The sequence below is a fragment of the Amblyomma maculatum genome, chromosome 8 (genome assembly GCF_055883805.1).
Source record: "Amblyomma maculatum isolate TAMU_Amacu chromosome 8, ASM5588380v1, whole genome shotgun sequence".
NCBI classification, from domain to species: Eukaryota; Metazoa; Arthropoda; class Arachnida; order Ixodida; family Ixodidae; genus Amblyomma; species Amblyomma maculatum.
The window spans coordinates 15018117-15032664 of NC_139351.1; the positions used below are offsets into that span (position 1 = coordinate 15018117).

A 14548-nucleotide genomic window follows, 5' to 3' on the forward strand; every position below is an offset into this window, starting at 1 on the left:
TGCGACTGATGGTACTGATCCCGTACCGAACCGCTGCGAAATCAGGAGACAGCTGATATCGCAAGCTACCTGTGCGAACCTCTAGAGGTGCGAACAGCACTTTGTCTACGCAAATTGGTATCGAAAATAAAGTACTGATAGAACCATATCAAACATGAATCCAATATTGTGAAGAACATACGCTACTCGTGCATTGCAGACAAAACAATTCGCAGAAAACCGTAAAAATAGGAGCAAACATTTTGTAATTTTAAAATCCACTCTTTTATTCATTCCACGAGTTTAATATGAGGGCATATACGATTTGGTGCTAATATTTTGAGAATACGCGCACTCCCCTATTGCTTTCATGATTTACAATACTGGAGATAACTTAAAGCTCGCCTTTTTAATGGGGCTCAGTTGTTAGGGCGCTCGATTACAGAACACGAATAAGTGGCTTCAATCCCAACCAATGCGGCCTCGTTTCGATAGACGCAAAGTGCCAAGCACCCATGTACTGTGCGATGTCAGTGCACCATAACGGACATCAGAATATCGAATGCTCCAGTACAGCGTGCTTCAGCCGGTCCCTTTGAATCCTAAACCCCGTAATACTAAATGTACACTACACATTTCAGATGCGTAACCCTGGGTCATCTTTCCAAAACGCCTGAAGTCTACCTTTACAAAGAAAGGCAACGAAATTACCTGTCAGCCGAGTTTGTAATTTACATGTTGTACCATTGAAGCGTGAAATTATATGCTGCCTGTTGCCGACATCACAACGTTCCTTGCGTGATTGTCTGTCATGTAACCCGTTTCATTCATATTACAGTGTGTACGTTTCAACGGACTATCATTTAGCTATGCATTAGGCTTAAACCGTGATAGTAGATGGTCGGCATGACAACTGTTGAGCATTACATCCCTTAACAGTAATCCGGTCAGCGTCTCCTAAATCAACCTGGCGCCGCCTGTTAGCAACGGGCTAGCGAATTTCGCTTTACATTCTGCAGTATTGCGTCAACCGCGATCTTCTATTGGGAGGGACCGCTTGTACAATAATTGCTCTATGTTCCCTCCTCGACAGGGTACCCACAAGCGAGGCACTGTCCACGGCGCCACGCCCCAGCTGTAGCGAGAAACCCGACACCTCCGGCCTGCCACGGAGTAGTTCCAACATGGCCACCGCGCCTGCGGCGGTGTCAAGCCCCGACGTAGGTTGCACGTCAGCGACGCCGGAGGAAAATCCGGCATCTCCGGTTCCCCCGAAGGGCAAAGGGCGCTTCTCAATGATCCTGCGTCGTCCCAGTGAGTTCCGTGTTGGTGGTTACGGGCCATAGCAAGGCGTATATGTGCTGTTTAATCCATTCCAAATGCTCAGCTGAGCTACGCGACACAGCGGCGTGGAAGGCATCCTGCGTTAATATTGACTACTCTAAGACTTCTTACAGAGGTGGACGCCTTATACGAGTTATTTTGCGGGACAGCCCTACCATTGTCTGAGTAGCGGTTTGCCATATAACCGATGCATGAGACCTTATATGCCTACAGGTGAATGAGACGGGGTATAGACATAAAGTTCACATCTTTTACTCCACAGACTTTAATAAATGAAAAGCCCAAGATGCAGGAGAAAAACATTGGAGCTCCTTAAGGTACTGTAAGCAAGGGAAACACTTTCCTATTTCGGGCGTGACCCTAACCAAGGACTCTGAGCTTATATGGTCATGAACATTGAACCAAAACGCTAAGTACACTCGTAAGCATCTTCGCAGAATTCTATACGGTAGACTGTGCTAACTACTCTGAGCCGGAGAACTCAGCAGTCGATACCAGGCAGCACCAGCCACATTCTGCTACACACAAAACACCTGACCACTCTGCGCTGTGCGATGTCATTTCACAATAAAAATATCAGGGAATATAGCCCAAATCAACCGCAGCCTTCCACTACGACGTCTTTCATATACCACCAGTAGTTTGGAACGCTGAACGTCATACATGGAACCAATGAATATTAGCGGCATCTTTGTAGTACTTACGTGTCCCACTCGTCTACCACTCATTCCTCTCCTTTGTCGCAGAGGAAGAGGAGAAAACATTTATTTACGATGATTTGTTTTGGGAAGGGAGGTGCGTTTGGTTGTGGAACTGAGTGGCAGACTCTATTCCGGGATGCCATTGGCCGCCGCCGCTGCCCGAGCTCTCTGGACCAGGACACGTTGGGCCTCCAGGTCCGAGCTGGGCAGGGCCGCCTCCCAGTCCTGCAGAGCCAGTAGCAGGCCCGTGCATTTTCGTTTCCTTCTTCCTACAGTGGCAACAACGGATATAGTGTGACAGCTACTGTGCCTTTCCTTTCTTGTAACCAAATTATATGTAGCACAACAACAAATGCCGATAAAAGGCAGACAATGACAGGCAAATAATAGGAGAGGAGGTTAGACTTTCGTCAATCTCCTCTGAAGAGACATCTAACAGACCCTCTATTTTTTTATTATTACGGATAGTGGCGGCGCCCGCGGTCATTGAACTGTAAAAGTAAATTAACACACTGTTGATAAATGCACACGCACCTGACACAGAAAGTCTATAGTAGAAATTCTTAGGCGTAAGAGTCGTTGAGTAACTAGGAGGGAGAGGGGATAAGTGGAATGACTGCTGCTGAACCGAATGTGGTGCGAAAGCTTCGGCTGCAGGCGACTGAGCACTGCATTGCATCGAACGCAACCAGCGTTCCGTTGAACGCATCAAAGTGCACCTGCGTTATATGTGGTTTTGGCGCATTTGCACTACAGCTCTTTTTCAGGCACCGCGAAATTTGCAACGCTTTCACTTCTCGGTCCGTTGCACGGTGAATCACTTCCCGCATGAGCACCCCTTGCATCCCGTTTACCACTCTCATTCGGATATAGAAGTCTTCCCGATATATGCGTCGGTATATAATAAATGGCGTCGGTATAAATGCGGAGACCGGTGTGCTGGTCTTGTATATGAAAAAAATTAAAGGACACTTTGGCGACTAAAGTGATGAAAGGCGAAAGCCTGAGTGCTACCTTCTGCTACGCGACTGTTGAATGCTGCTACGAGTGCATTCATTCAGTGAATTCTGCTTGGCAGCGACGAGATTGCGCTCCTTATATCTTCACAATTCTTCTACGTTTACTGTTGTGGGGTTAATTTTACCGGCTGCACGGCATTAATGAGTAATAATTAATTACGCAGTTATTATTATTCAATTATTAAATAGTAATTATAAGTAGCAAATAATTATTTAGTTATTATTTAGCAATTATTTACTAATCAGTCATTCATTATTAATTGATCATTGATTGCTATATGGCTCTATAGGGCACGCATTCGCGCATATGTGGTGATACTCTTGGTTTTTAGACCTCCATGACGTCATCCCGTCTCGACCAATCAGAGCCGCCGCAAAAACGTGATGATGATGATGATGATTAAAACTTTTAATTTTCACCGAATGAGGAGTTCCCCTACTCCCCGCTCCTGGCACGCAGGCCTGAGGAACGGGGGCTGGAACCTCCGCGACTAAAGACTCGCGAATATACATTGGTTATTCGCGGCCTCAGCCGCCAGACGGACGGTTTTTTGCTGGTCAGCGGGGACGTCGCTTCGCAGCAGGGTTATCCAGGCTTCTCTACTTTTAATGGTGCCCCTAGCGCCCGGAGACTTAGGGCATTCCAAAGGATATGGTAGAGCGTCCCCCTCGCTTCGCAGGCTTTACATTTATGATTTTTTCTCTCATCTATCTAGGTGTGAAACAACCAGACAGGTTTAGGAAATTTCCGGCTTGTAATCGCCGCCAGGCTATGGCCTCTTTATTATTTAAGCTAGGATCCGGTGGCGCCATCAGACGTCTTCCTAATATATAATTTTCGATTATTTCTTTATAGATTTGCAAACGTTCGTCCATCGCCTGGCAGTCGGGCGGCTCCACATTTGCCCGGAAGTAGAGATTTCGGGCTAAATCATGGGCCGCCTCGTTGCCGGGGGCGGACGTGTGTGCTGCAGCACACACATCGATCACAAGATCACCCTAATTTGGGTCCCATGGGACCCAAATTAGGGTGATCTTGTGATCGATTTTAGCTGCAGCTTTTAGAATTCGGGCAGCTTCTTGCGAGACCCTGCCTTTTCCAATGTTCCAGAGAGCAAAGTCGCTAAAGATCAATCTAGCCTTCGTTCCGACGCAAGCGAGCGCTATTGCGACCTCTTCAGCCGTGTCTGTGTTTCTGCTTCGGATGGTGGCGGAGACGACTGGTGCGCCGCTACCATCGACTACCGCGGCGACTGCCGCCCCTGATCGGCCGCTTGCAGCGCCTACGTAGGCAACTTCTTTTACCCTGAATACTTTTTCTCTTTTAACCAGTGCTTCTGCTCTTTTCTCCTGTCTCTCGTTGTGGTATTCTGGGTGCATGTTGCGGGGGAGAGGACGGACAATGATGTTCTCGCAACATTGTGATGGTAGGGCAACCTTGTCGGCTGTGCCCCTATCTGTTTTTCGACCCACTCATTCTAAGATGGTCCGACCCGTGCTCGACCTACTTAATCTCTCATGTTGGGCGATTCTCCCCGCATCAGCAAGTTCCGTCCAGCTATTATGCACTCCCATTTCTATCAGGCGTTCCGTAGAAGAGGAGATGGGTAGACCCAGCGTCCTCTTGACGCAACGCCTGATGAGTGCGTCTATCTTATCTTTTTCATTGGTCCTGATGTTTAGGAACGGTGTGGCATCGCATATTCGGCTTATTATGTACGCCTGCATCAGTCTCAAGAGGCATCTGCATCTCAAGAGGCAGTCAGAGGCATCAGTCTCAAGAGGCATCTGCCTTTGAACGCAATCCTCCTAAATATCCCTGTTACTTGCGTCTCGTAGGTAGTGAGCTTTTTTTATCGTTCCGTCGTTATACCCGTCCTCGAATAAAAAGTCCGAGGATTCTGATTTGCTGGACTTTTGGTACGGTTTTGCCGTCGACCTTTATTTCTACGTTAAAGTCGCCCTTGCACCTTATTGATTTTAGGTTATATGTGAAAAGTTTGGATTTTTTCGGAGAGCACGCAGGACCCCTTTCGGCCGCGTAGAACACAATGCCTTTATGCTGCCGTCGCTGCCATTGTTCATCCAGATATTAACGTCGTCCGCGTAAATGCTGAACTTTACATCTTTTATGACTTTAAGAGCGGCGGGAAGGCCTCTCATCACCACGTTAAAGAGGAAGGGGGAGAGCACCGAGCCTTGCGGCGTTCCTTTACTTCCCAGGTGGACAGTGGAGGATTCTAGCGTGACATTTTTGCTGACGACAACGATGAGGCTTCTCCCTCTTTTTCTTTCTTCTCTATTTTCTCTTCTGTCCACACGAGGCAGCGGAGATGGCTCAGCTGCAGAGTCAGTAGCAGGCCTGTGCATTTTCTTTTCCTTCTTCCTACAGCCACATTAATAACAATAGTAGCAGGCCTGTGCATTTTCTTTTTTTTTTTTATTCATACAGTCGCAACAACCACTGACATCTCACAGCACACGGACTCCTCTTCGTTTTGCGTCCATCGAAACGCAGCCGCGGCGGTCGGGGTCGATCCCGGGTACTCCGGCACAGCGGTCGGACCTCTTACCACTGCACCACCGCTGCGGGGCACACCTGTTATGGTTAAGTTATGATTTGGGGACCCCAAATCTTAACTTAAACAAAACAAGTGTGTACTTTTGAGAAGACATAACGAAATCACCGATATGCACTTTTAATCGGGTCAAGGCCACTTGACGGTCAAATCCAGTGCCACGTGAAGATTTGCTTTACCTAGCGGTGTGAATGTTTCGCTTCAATTTTAGATTGGTTTATAAAAAGAAACACCAGCGGATTGGTCAAGGCCGCTTAATTGCCAAATTATCAGACACGCGAAGCGCCGCTCTACCTAACGTAGTGAAGCTCCACTTCAGAGGGACTTAAACGGATGCTCAGAGCTGACACGTGAATGACGCATGACACTCCGGTAAAGCAGCACCATTATCAGCATGCAATCTAATTTTCTGCCATGTCTTCCTCTACTAGGGGCACGCGGTACGCAGTCCAGGAAGAGGTCTGCTGAAATGGAGGAAGCTCTCCACGAACTCAGGGAAACGGTGAGGCGATTTCTTTTTTTGTAGCACTTCTACTAATGAAACAGTTTTCTTGCAGATTCACTAGGTCTTGTTATCGTTTCAGCGTCCCGATGAACCACTGCTTGCCTGGCTCTTTCATTAGTTTTGTAATCGCTCAAATGAGACAGAGAGCACATACAGTTCGCCCTGTATTGATTGGAGGCCCTGCTCGTATTGCAGAGACCACTCACTGAATACCCATTCTTCGTCAGCTAGAACGCACCGACTTTCAACCGCGCGTCACAGAGGTATACCGCTGCACCGCAGTTAATTTCAAAACTGTGCGGAACTTGCCTTTTCAGCATGGACGTCCCTCGTTTGCTGTGCCGTATGAAATCCAATTTCTTCTAGCTGTAAATACGGTTTTTGCCGTCGCATATCCATAAACACAGCCAGAGATAGCCACAGTTAAATTATACCTTCAAGAATAATTTCACAGATTTGGGATTCTTGTCTCTCCTATTGAGACAAGTTGATTTCAAAAATTCCAAGTAGAAGCAAAATAATTTGTATTTGGGACCGCCTCTCTTTGATCCACAATTGTACCAAGGATGCGACAGTAAAAAAATAAGTGAAGCGAGCAGGTGGGAAAGGTCGCCGGTATTGGTACACGTAACTTTTATTTTGATATGACGGTCACTCTTATCAACTAATATCATACGGAATTAATTTGCGATGGCAATTGTGCCAATCAAGAAACAGCGCTACGCGCTGAAATTTGATTACTCTCTGCCAATATAGTGGCATAGTAGCTAACACTTCCGCAGTAGGCAAATTGTGCAGACTTTGAGATGCCCTCGCTACTGGCTGTACGCAACTCACGCATCAATGTTGTTCCGTAGGTGAGCAGCAAGGGGTCTCCGCTTTCACCAACGCCCTCTGCGGCACATCAACGAATGCTGGATGCCTGGAAGAGGAAGGCAGAAATCATAACTCTATTCTTCTTCGCCGCCGTAGTCCTTTTGATTGTGGTGCACTTTGCAAACTTCAGGATGAGCCCCCGTGTTGTACCGGCGGTTTGCAGTAGACTGGCTTGTATAGACCATGTGCACCAGCTAGGTCTTTTACAAGACAAGAGCCCCGATGCCTGCGAAGATTTCGGGCGCTTCGTGTGCTCCGGATGGCTGCCCAATAATACCCGGACCGCTCCCTCCACGGAAACGTTTCGCTTAGCGTATTGGCTGTTAGGACTGACACAACTCCCTGAGGACCCGAGTCGCCCGGTAACAAAAGGAGCGAGGCAGATGATGGACGCTTGCCTTCGCCTAGAACAGGCCCCTGCGAACGCAGAGGACCTCGTAGATTTTATGAGTAAAGAGCTGTTTCCTTGGCTTCTTGAAACCACCGATGCTCGGCTGGTAGACCCCGATGATTATTCAGTGCCTCTGAAGGCTCTAGTGCGCCTTTCCGTCCTGTGGGTCACGCCGTTGTGGTTTTTCGTAAGCCTAATAGAGCCGTGGCATGGCACTGGCCAACGGCGCTCCGTATCTATGAGCCCATCGGGTATGCCTTTTTTATCTTCAATTATTAATAGGGAAATCAATGACTACAACTTGTATCAATCGATCGCCAGCTTTTTCGTATCCGACCTTTTTAGAGGAAAACCTGTCTCTCCAGAATTCAAGAAGTTCGCAACAGGAAGCACTCACATTCAACGCTCTATCCTCGGAAACCTGTCGCACTTCTTCAACGCCACTCACCCGAGGCCTCGTTTATTATTGATTCGTCAGTTACCAGCGTTGGTGCCGAAACTTCGAGCTCGTGACTGGGTGAACGCCTTCCAATCCACCTTCAACGCGAAACCGGCGCTCACAGAAGAAGACACACTTGTCGCCAGCAATGGCGACCTGTTCGACGCCATGCGCGTCATTTTCAATTCTTTCTCGGCCCGCGAGCTGACCTTCCACACGGCGTGGTGGTTCATTCAACTACTTGGTCCTCTCACAAGTACCCCAGTGCGACAGCTATTCTCGAGACATCCGCTCTCCGGTTTCTTCACTAAGGTGGCTTGCGCTATAAGCACCACCATCGTGTACACCATTCTTCTTTCCGTCACCGAAGCACAAAAGCTCGTTGTTTTGGGCCTCTTCAAAAACTTGCACGAGACGGCGCTGGCGGAACTAAGCTCCTGGTCCAGCCTAGACACAAAGGCAGTCCGTACTGTCTACTCGCAGCTGCAGAGCACAAGCACTGTGGCATGGCCTCCGGAAGAGTACATTACCAACAAGAGTCTAGAGTTCCTGTATGGGCGCGACTACGGAACGGCGCAGAGTTTCTTTGACCACTGGCGCAAGAGTCGTGAACAGCTGCAGAAGTCCCTCAGGAGTGAACAATACCAGGCAAGCCTGCGCTTGTTTCGCTTGCAGTCGGCACACCTGGCTGCTTACAACCCGGTGACGAACGTGATTTCCGTCGCCGCTGCAGCATTCGCCACGCCGTACTACGCCGACGAAGGCACGGATGCCATGGTCTATGGGGGCCTGGGAATTATGTACTCAATGCAGGTAAGACACGGCTTTCTGCAACTATTTGGTTTAAAGAAAAAAATACCTTCGAGATAACGCACACACACAGTACTGCCAGCTGACCAAACTGAGCGGACAGCAAGTGTACACAGGATGGCACAGCTCAGCCCTATCCGGTCTTCAATGCAGCTGTGCTCCTTAAATAGTCAGTTGCTGTGTGCCAAGTTACTCCGAAGAAAGTGTTTCTGCTAGCAGAAAAGCTACATGAGGGTAACAACGGACCCGTTCATTGTTTTTCATCCAAGCAGTACTCTGATCATGCTACCTAATATGTAATGCAGAAGCAGGAAGGTTTTAAAGCTTTTGCACTACAGGAGCAGTAGAGCGCTTCGCATTTAGGGGCTCCTTTCTGTAAACAGGATTTTGCGGGACATTTACCGAGATTTTTATTTGCGAAGCCTCTAGTATTTATTTGCTCATTATCAACCCTTTCGAAAGCGTCGGTATTTTTCAACTCTTCTAGGAGCTGCACACTCATAAATGTTGTGGCCTAATGGTCGCCTTTAATTATTAGTACTCGATGCTTTGTAGAAATATGCAGATGCTGAAATGACAGAATATCAGCATTTGTACAAGAATTGAAGTGAAGTTTCAGGTCAAGTCCCCGTAGAAAAAAGGGCTGATGATTGAGAAGTTTGCGTTGGGCTAGTTTGCTTGCAATATACTGATAATTGGCGGCTAAACCTGCGAGACAGATCAATAAGAACAACGAAGTAATCGCAGTGTTTTCATGCCTTCCGTTTCCTGGTCTTGTGCGCCATGAATAATCAGTATAGCTGTGAAATAGGTTCAAGAAACAATTACTAGAGGCATTTCAAGTAAAGCGTGTTAATTAATTTGCTTGTGATCCCTCACTGTTCTGAGCGGCGCGGAAGTTGGCATACCATGGGTTTAGTCTATAAACAAGAAAGAAGTGAGTCTTTTCTGTGGTCTACTTCTCGGCAAAGATTTCCAGTCGTAATTGTCGGTTAGCCGTGATTATTTCTTTGTGATGTAACATGCTCGCGAATTTTCAATCTAACACCGAGTATTGCGCTGAGCGGTAGCTTTACCACTTTCTCGCTGGTATACTACTTGGTTAGCAGGAGGCCAAAAGATGCTTACTTTGCCTGTGATCATACGATATGCTTTGCCAAAACGTTGAGTTGGGCTAGCTGTTATGGATTCGTAATGAAATAGTGCAAGAGGCCACGCACAAGAGGAAGGAGGACACAGGACACAGTGCTGACTCGCAACTAAAGTTTATTCTTTAAACCTTCAACTTAAAGCCAACTATTTTTTATTCAATAAGGAGGTACAGTACGTACCTCAATGATCTCCAGACTTCCTATAAGTATTCTATAGGCACAAAAGCCATACTTTAGACTTTGCTATTTGTTGATAGACGATTACACCCATTTAGTCTTCTTGTCTTTAGACAACAAATGGCTATTTATAAACAAACATGTATAACGGCAAACAGATTAAAATGCAAAGCGTCTTTTATTTCCGTCTTCTATAGAATATCTACGGAATAAAGTCTGCAACCTCTCAATTTCCTTTTAGTAATAAACTATGGAGTATCTATAGATTAATGACTAAAGCGGCTTTCTTTTTTGTTTATAGACTGTTATAGACGAAAGTCTAATATAATCTTCATATTCTTTCGGTACAATCATAGATCATCTATAGACTAACGTCTAAATCACTATTTCTTTTCGGCTATAGACTATTTTTTGATTAAAGTGTACCAAATCATTTTTTTGTCTATAGACTATCCATGGGCTAATTTCTATAAGGCTCTTCGTTTCATTATGGACATCTATAACAACCTTTTTCAACAGTGCTTGTGATTGAGGGGTATGCGCGCGTTTGCTGATGTTTAGGGATGTTTGTTTTATGCTTTATTTGGTTGCTCCTCTATGCGTTCCTTTATATAGAGAGATTTAAAGTATGAAATCTTTAGTTGCGAGTCAGCGCTTGTGTGTCCTCTTTTCACTGTGCCGTAGTCTATTTCGCGGCTTCGTTACGAATTAATGGATCTTACGACACTCGCGCAGCCAACAAAGGACGCAGTAAGAACGTAAGAACACCTCATCTAGCTCACGAAGAACATTCCAGGTATCACTCTGGCGCATGCACGCCTGCACTGCACCATTTAAATCTATATTAACGCCACATCAATAAAGGACCTATTCTGCAGAAAATCTGGCGCCGCCGGCGTCGTCAGCGAACAGTCACGGTCATATGCTTGGCAGATAACATGGCCGGATACAAATTCGTGGACACTTACTGTGACGTCATGAGACCTTATGTGACATCACCGGCGCCGGAACTTATTGACATGGCATTCTACGACACTCTAGCTCGTTGGTGCGGTTTGGTTAAAACTGAACATTTTAGGTGTACGTTTGGCGGGTGGTCTTTTATATATCTGGCTAGCTTATGAATGCATAAGAAACACGTGCGAGATAATAAGGCAATAAAAAAAAGAAATTAATCCTTAAGCGAATAGCAATGTGTATGTGCTCGAAAGACAATCGGATAAATGAGCCGCAAGCGGAGCCGATTAACACAATCGTGTCATACTCTCAAAAGCAGAGCTTAAATGTTTTCCCAGTATTTATTGTCAGGAGTTGGTGCAGTAAACAAGTGTTCTTGATACCTACGCGGAGGGATCTACTGCAAAACACATGACAATTTCAGCCCAGCCCATTTCTCTATCATAATAACATTAATTGTGCAATCTAGAGCCAAGCCTGCCATTTTTTGTTTGTATTTAATTTTATTTTATAGCAAAAATGTTTCCGTTCGGAAGCTGTACAAATACAAGTCAAGCGGAAAGGAATTACTAAACAGAGAAGACATGCAATCTGTAATTTTTTCTCTATAACATGCATCATTTGGAGCCAGAGGTCCAAGCGTGAACACATAGGGGTACTTAGCAGTCTCACTAACGTGATGTTTCCACGTGCACCACATGGACTCTCGCAGCTCGTGCGCACCATCAACGCGCTCACGATACTCCTCAGCGAAGATATGACCCAGACTCCGTGGTATCCTTCTTCGACCGATATCGATGCTAGCGGAGGAAGTACCAGCAACATCGGCGCTCCTGGGAAGCCTCTGTGGGAGCTGGCTCGGTGCTCGGCCGACGCCACTGGTGAAAACGTGACGGCTCTCTTTCCTCTCCTTCCGGCGCTGAAGATAGCGCACGCGGCCTACCTCCACTTCCGCAGCGACGATCGAGACCGGCGTCTTCGAGGGATGGAGGAGTACAGCCCCGAGCAGGTCTTCTTCCTGACGGCCTGTCACGTGACCTGCGGGGGGAGCATGGCACATATCCGCGTGTCGCCCGAATGCACGGAAGCCATGCGCAACTTCGAGCCATTCACCAAGGCGTTTTCCTGTCCTCTTGGGTCACCCATGAACCCGAAGCGCAAGTGCGTTTTCCTGTGAGGCACGACTACTGCTGCGGCGTGGAGCTTATCAAGACAGTGTAGGGAAGGGGTCGTCAAGTGCGCTTTCCTGTGAGGCACGACTACTGCTGCGGCGTGGAGCTCATCAAGACAGTGTAGGGAAGGGCTCTGACGACACCTGCCCCTCGTACACAAATTTAAATTTTTGCTGCATTTTATAGAGCCACTCACAACGCCTCCATTGCTTCACTAACCTCCTTTTGTCCTAAAGTGTCGTACTATATCACTCGATCTATACAACTAGCTCCAGTCTGCTTTATCACTGAAAACATGACCCTAACGCCCACTTTCCTCGTAATGCTCTCTCTTCTACGTACAGGAGGTGTTCTACTGAGTGCGCTGTCCTATACGTATACATTACTGTCGCTCTTTGCCGCTGCTTGTTATCGAAACTAAATTATTGGTTTATGAATGCCACTATACACCCCCCCCCCCCCCCACCCCCCACTTCTTTTTTTGCGTAGCCTTGCCTTGTTTGTATGCGTGAAGAGAAAGTGGACGCTGTAATGCGAGCTTGTTCAGAAACTGCTTTATTTCAGGTTCTTCGAATCCCTTCCTACCGCCTCTTATAACATTTCTCCCCGTGCGTGCTTCGCTGTTTCTATTGCTGCTGTAAAGAAAGAGAAGCGGTACATACGAATCTTCGCTTAGCTCTTTATTGCTAATACCCATTTTTAGTTATGCTGGCCGCAGTAATAGACATTGTGTACTTTGTCAAAAGATTTTTTTCTCCATGCACATTTTCAAAAAATTGTCGGATATAAGTTGTAGTAGTAACGCCGTATTCAAGACAGACCAGGAAAAAAAAAAAAGCAATTATTCATACGCTCTTTATTACGTAGCTCGATGTTCTCGTATTAACGCCAAGGCCTAAAGCTAATGTCTAAATCTTCTAAAGCTTCAGCAATCTGCACGCTTTCATTCTAAGCTTCATAACCAGCACTAGCACAGTGCTTAGGTTTGTTTTATTCCTGCTGCGCATTTTTACGGTTGTCAACCTCACATTCTCAAACGGTATATTCGAACAGCTTGGGCTCAGGTATGCCTGCACGAAGCCTTCTGGATGACACCCTCCCGCTGTGCCGCGCTTGAAAGTAATTAAAACCTACTCCGTATACGGATACATAATGCACTGCAAGAATGCATTTTGCAATAACTAAATGCAATTAGTGTTTTTCAGTTTACAGAGAGCAATGCCGTCCTGTTCTATAAATCGGCATGACAGCAGGGGAGCCAGTCTTCTAAAGAGCAGGATATGCCGGTAATGTTGTGCCTCGGAGCTTTGACCTTTAAGCGCACCAGAAAAATGCGTTGTTCGCTTGTGGTCGCAGTACTGCAGTGCCTCCTTCGCAGGAACTGTAACAGTCGCTTGTGTGCAGTGGAGCTGTGTTTTTGTGACATCGGACGTTCTGAATTGAAGTGGGTGAACATGTGTTGCGAACTGTGTTTATTAAAACCATTGAAACTTTGTCTAGGTTCTTTTTATTGCGTACGTGAGCTTTCTTTCAACAGCATAGAAGGTATATTTGTGTGCCACAATAGCGCCCGAAGCAGCAGCTTTATCTTCCCGACAATTTTCCTAAAAACCCGCAACAAGCGTAACGTTGGAAGAACCTGGACTGGGCCATTAAGATGTTGTCCACAATAGGTTGCATTTTCAACGATCGATTCAATAGTGAATGACCAGCATGTGAATAGCGAAGGCAGAAGGAAAAAAGTAATCTCTAGTTCGGCCGGACATATGTTTCTAGGCGCAACGTTAGAATCCACATCATTGCAATGTTTTCAGTTAATTAGTCCAGATGTATGCTCAACAAGAAGACAGATTAAATGACGGCCACAAGGAATGCCTTAAGCTATCTGAACTTATACGGAGCTCATTTGAACGCTTTTTCCCTTTTTTTTCTTTACGTTATCCCCGTGTTTGCGACTAAACACGTTCGCAGCATCAGATTTTTTCATACGAAAGTAATTGAAGAGTATGACTCCATAGCAAAGATCACCCGGAGATGTATAGCTGAATTTTCATATTTCTATGAGCCAAAAAATGCGTGCAGGCCCCACAAAATGTTTTATAAAACTTTGCAAAAAGCATCATGGAGTTTTTTTTTTTTCGCTCATCAAAATATTACACTTTTTGGGAATATTTTTATTTTCTGACTTGCTCCAGTCTCTTTCAGATGGCAATGTTACTCTTTTCGTCTGACATCTTGTTCTCTGTTGAGTGCACTTCATGTGTGCGAAGCAATTGTTTCGATCACTATACTTTTCTAAAACGCTCACGTGAGCCAACTAAGTATGTCTGGAAGCCGTATCCCGTCCCTTCTAGGTTCCACTTCGCTTGTTACTTTGCAAGACGTTCTTCGGTACTTGTGCCCCTTTTCTTACCAGCTGTGAATAAGAAGGCGCTCTGGATATTCCAC

The 14548-nt window shown here is 46.2% G+C and overlaps 1 protein-coding gene across 1 annotated transcript; it reads left to right on the forward strand.

The window, feature by feature from the left end:
* Positions 1–1163: 1163 nt before the first annotated feature.
* On the forward strand, positions 1164–12105 carry LOC146180588 (neprilysin-like). Its single transcript, XM_084577781.1, has 3 exons — positions 1164–1293; positions 7760–8646; positions 11641–12105. Exons 1-3 carry the CDS (start codon positions 1164–1166, stop codon positions 12103–12105), a joined length of 1482 nt encoding a protein of 493 aa, XP_084433907.1.
* The last annotated feature ends 2443 nt before the right edge of the window (positions 12106–14548 follow it).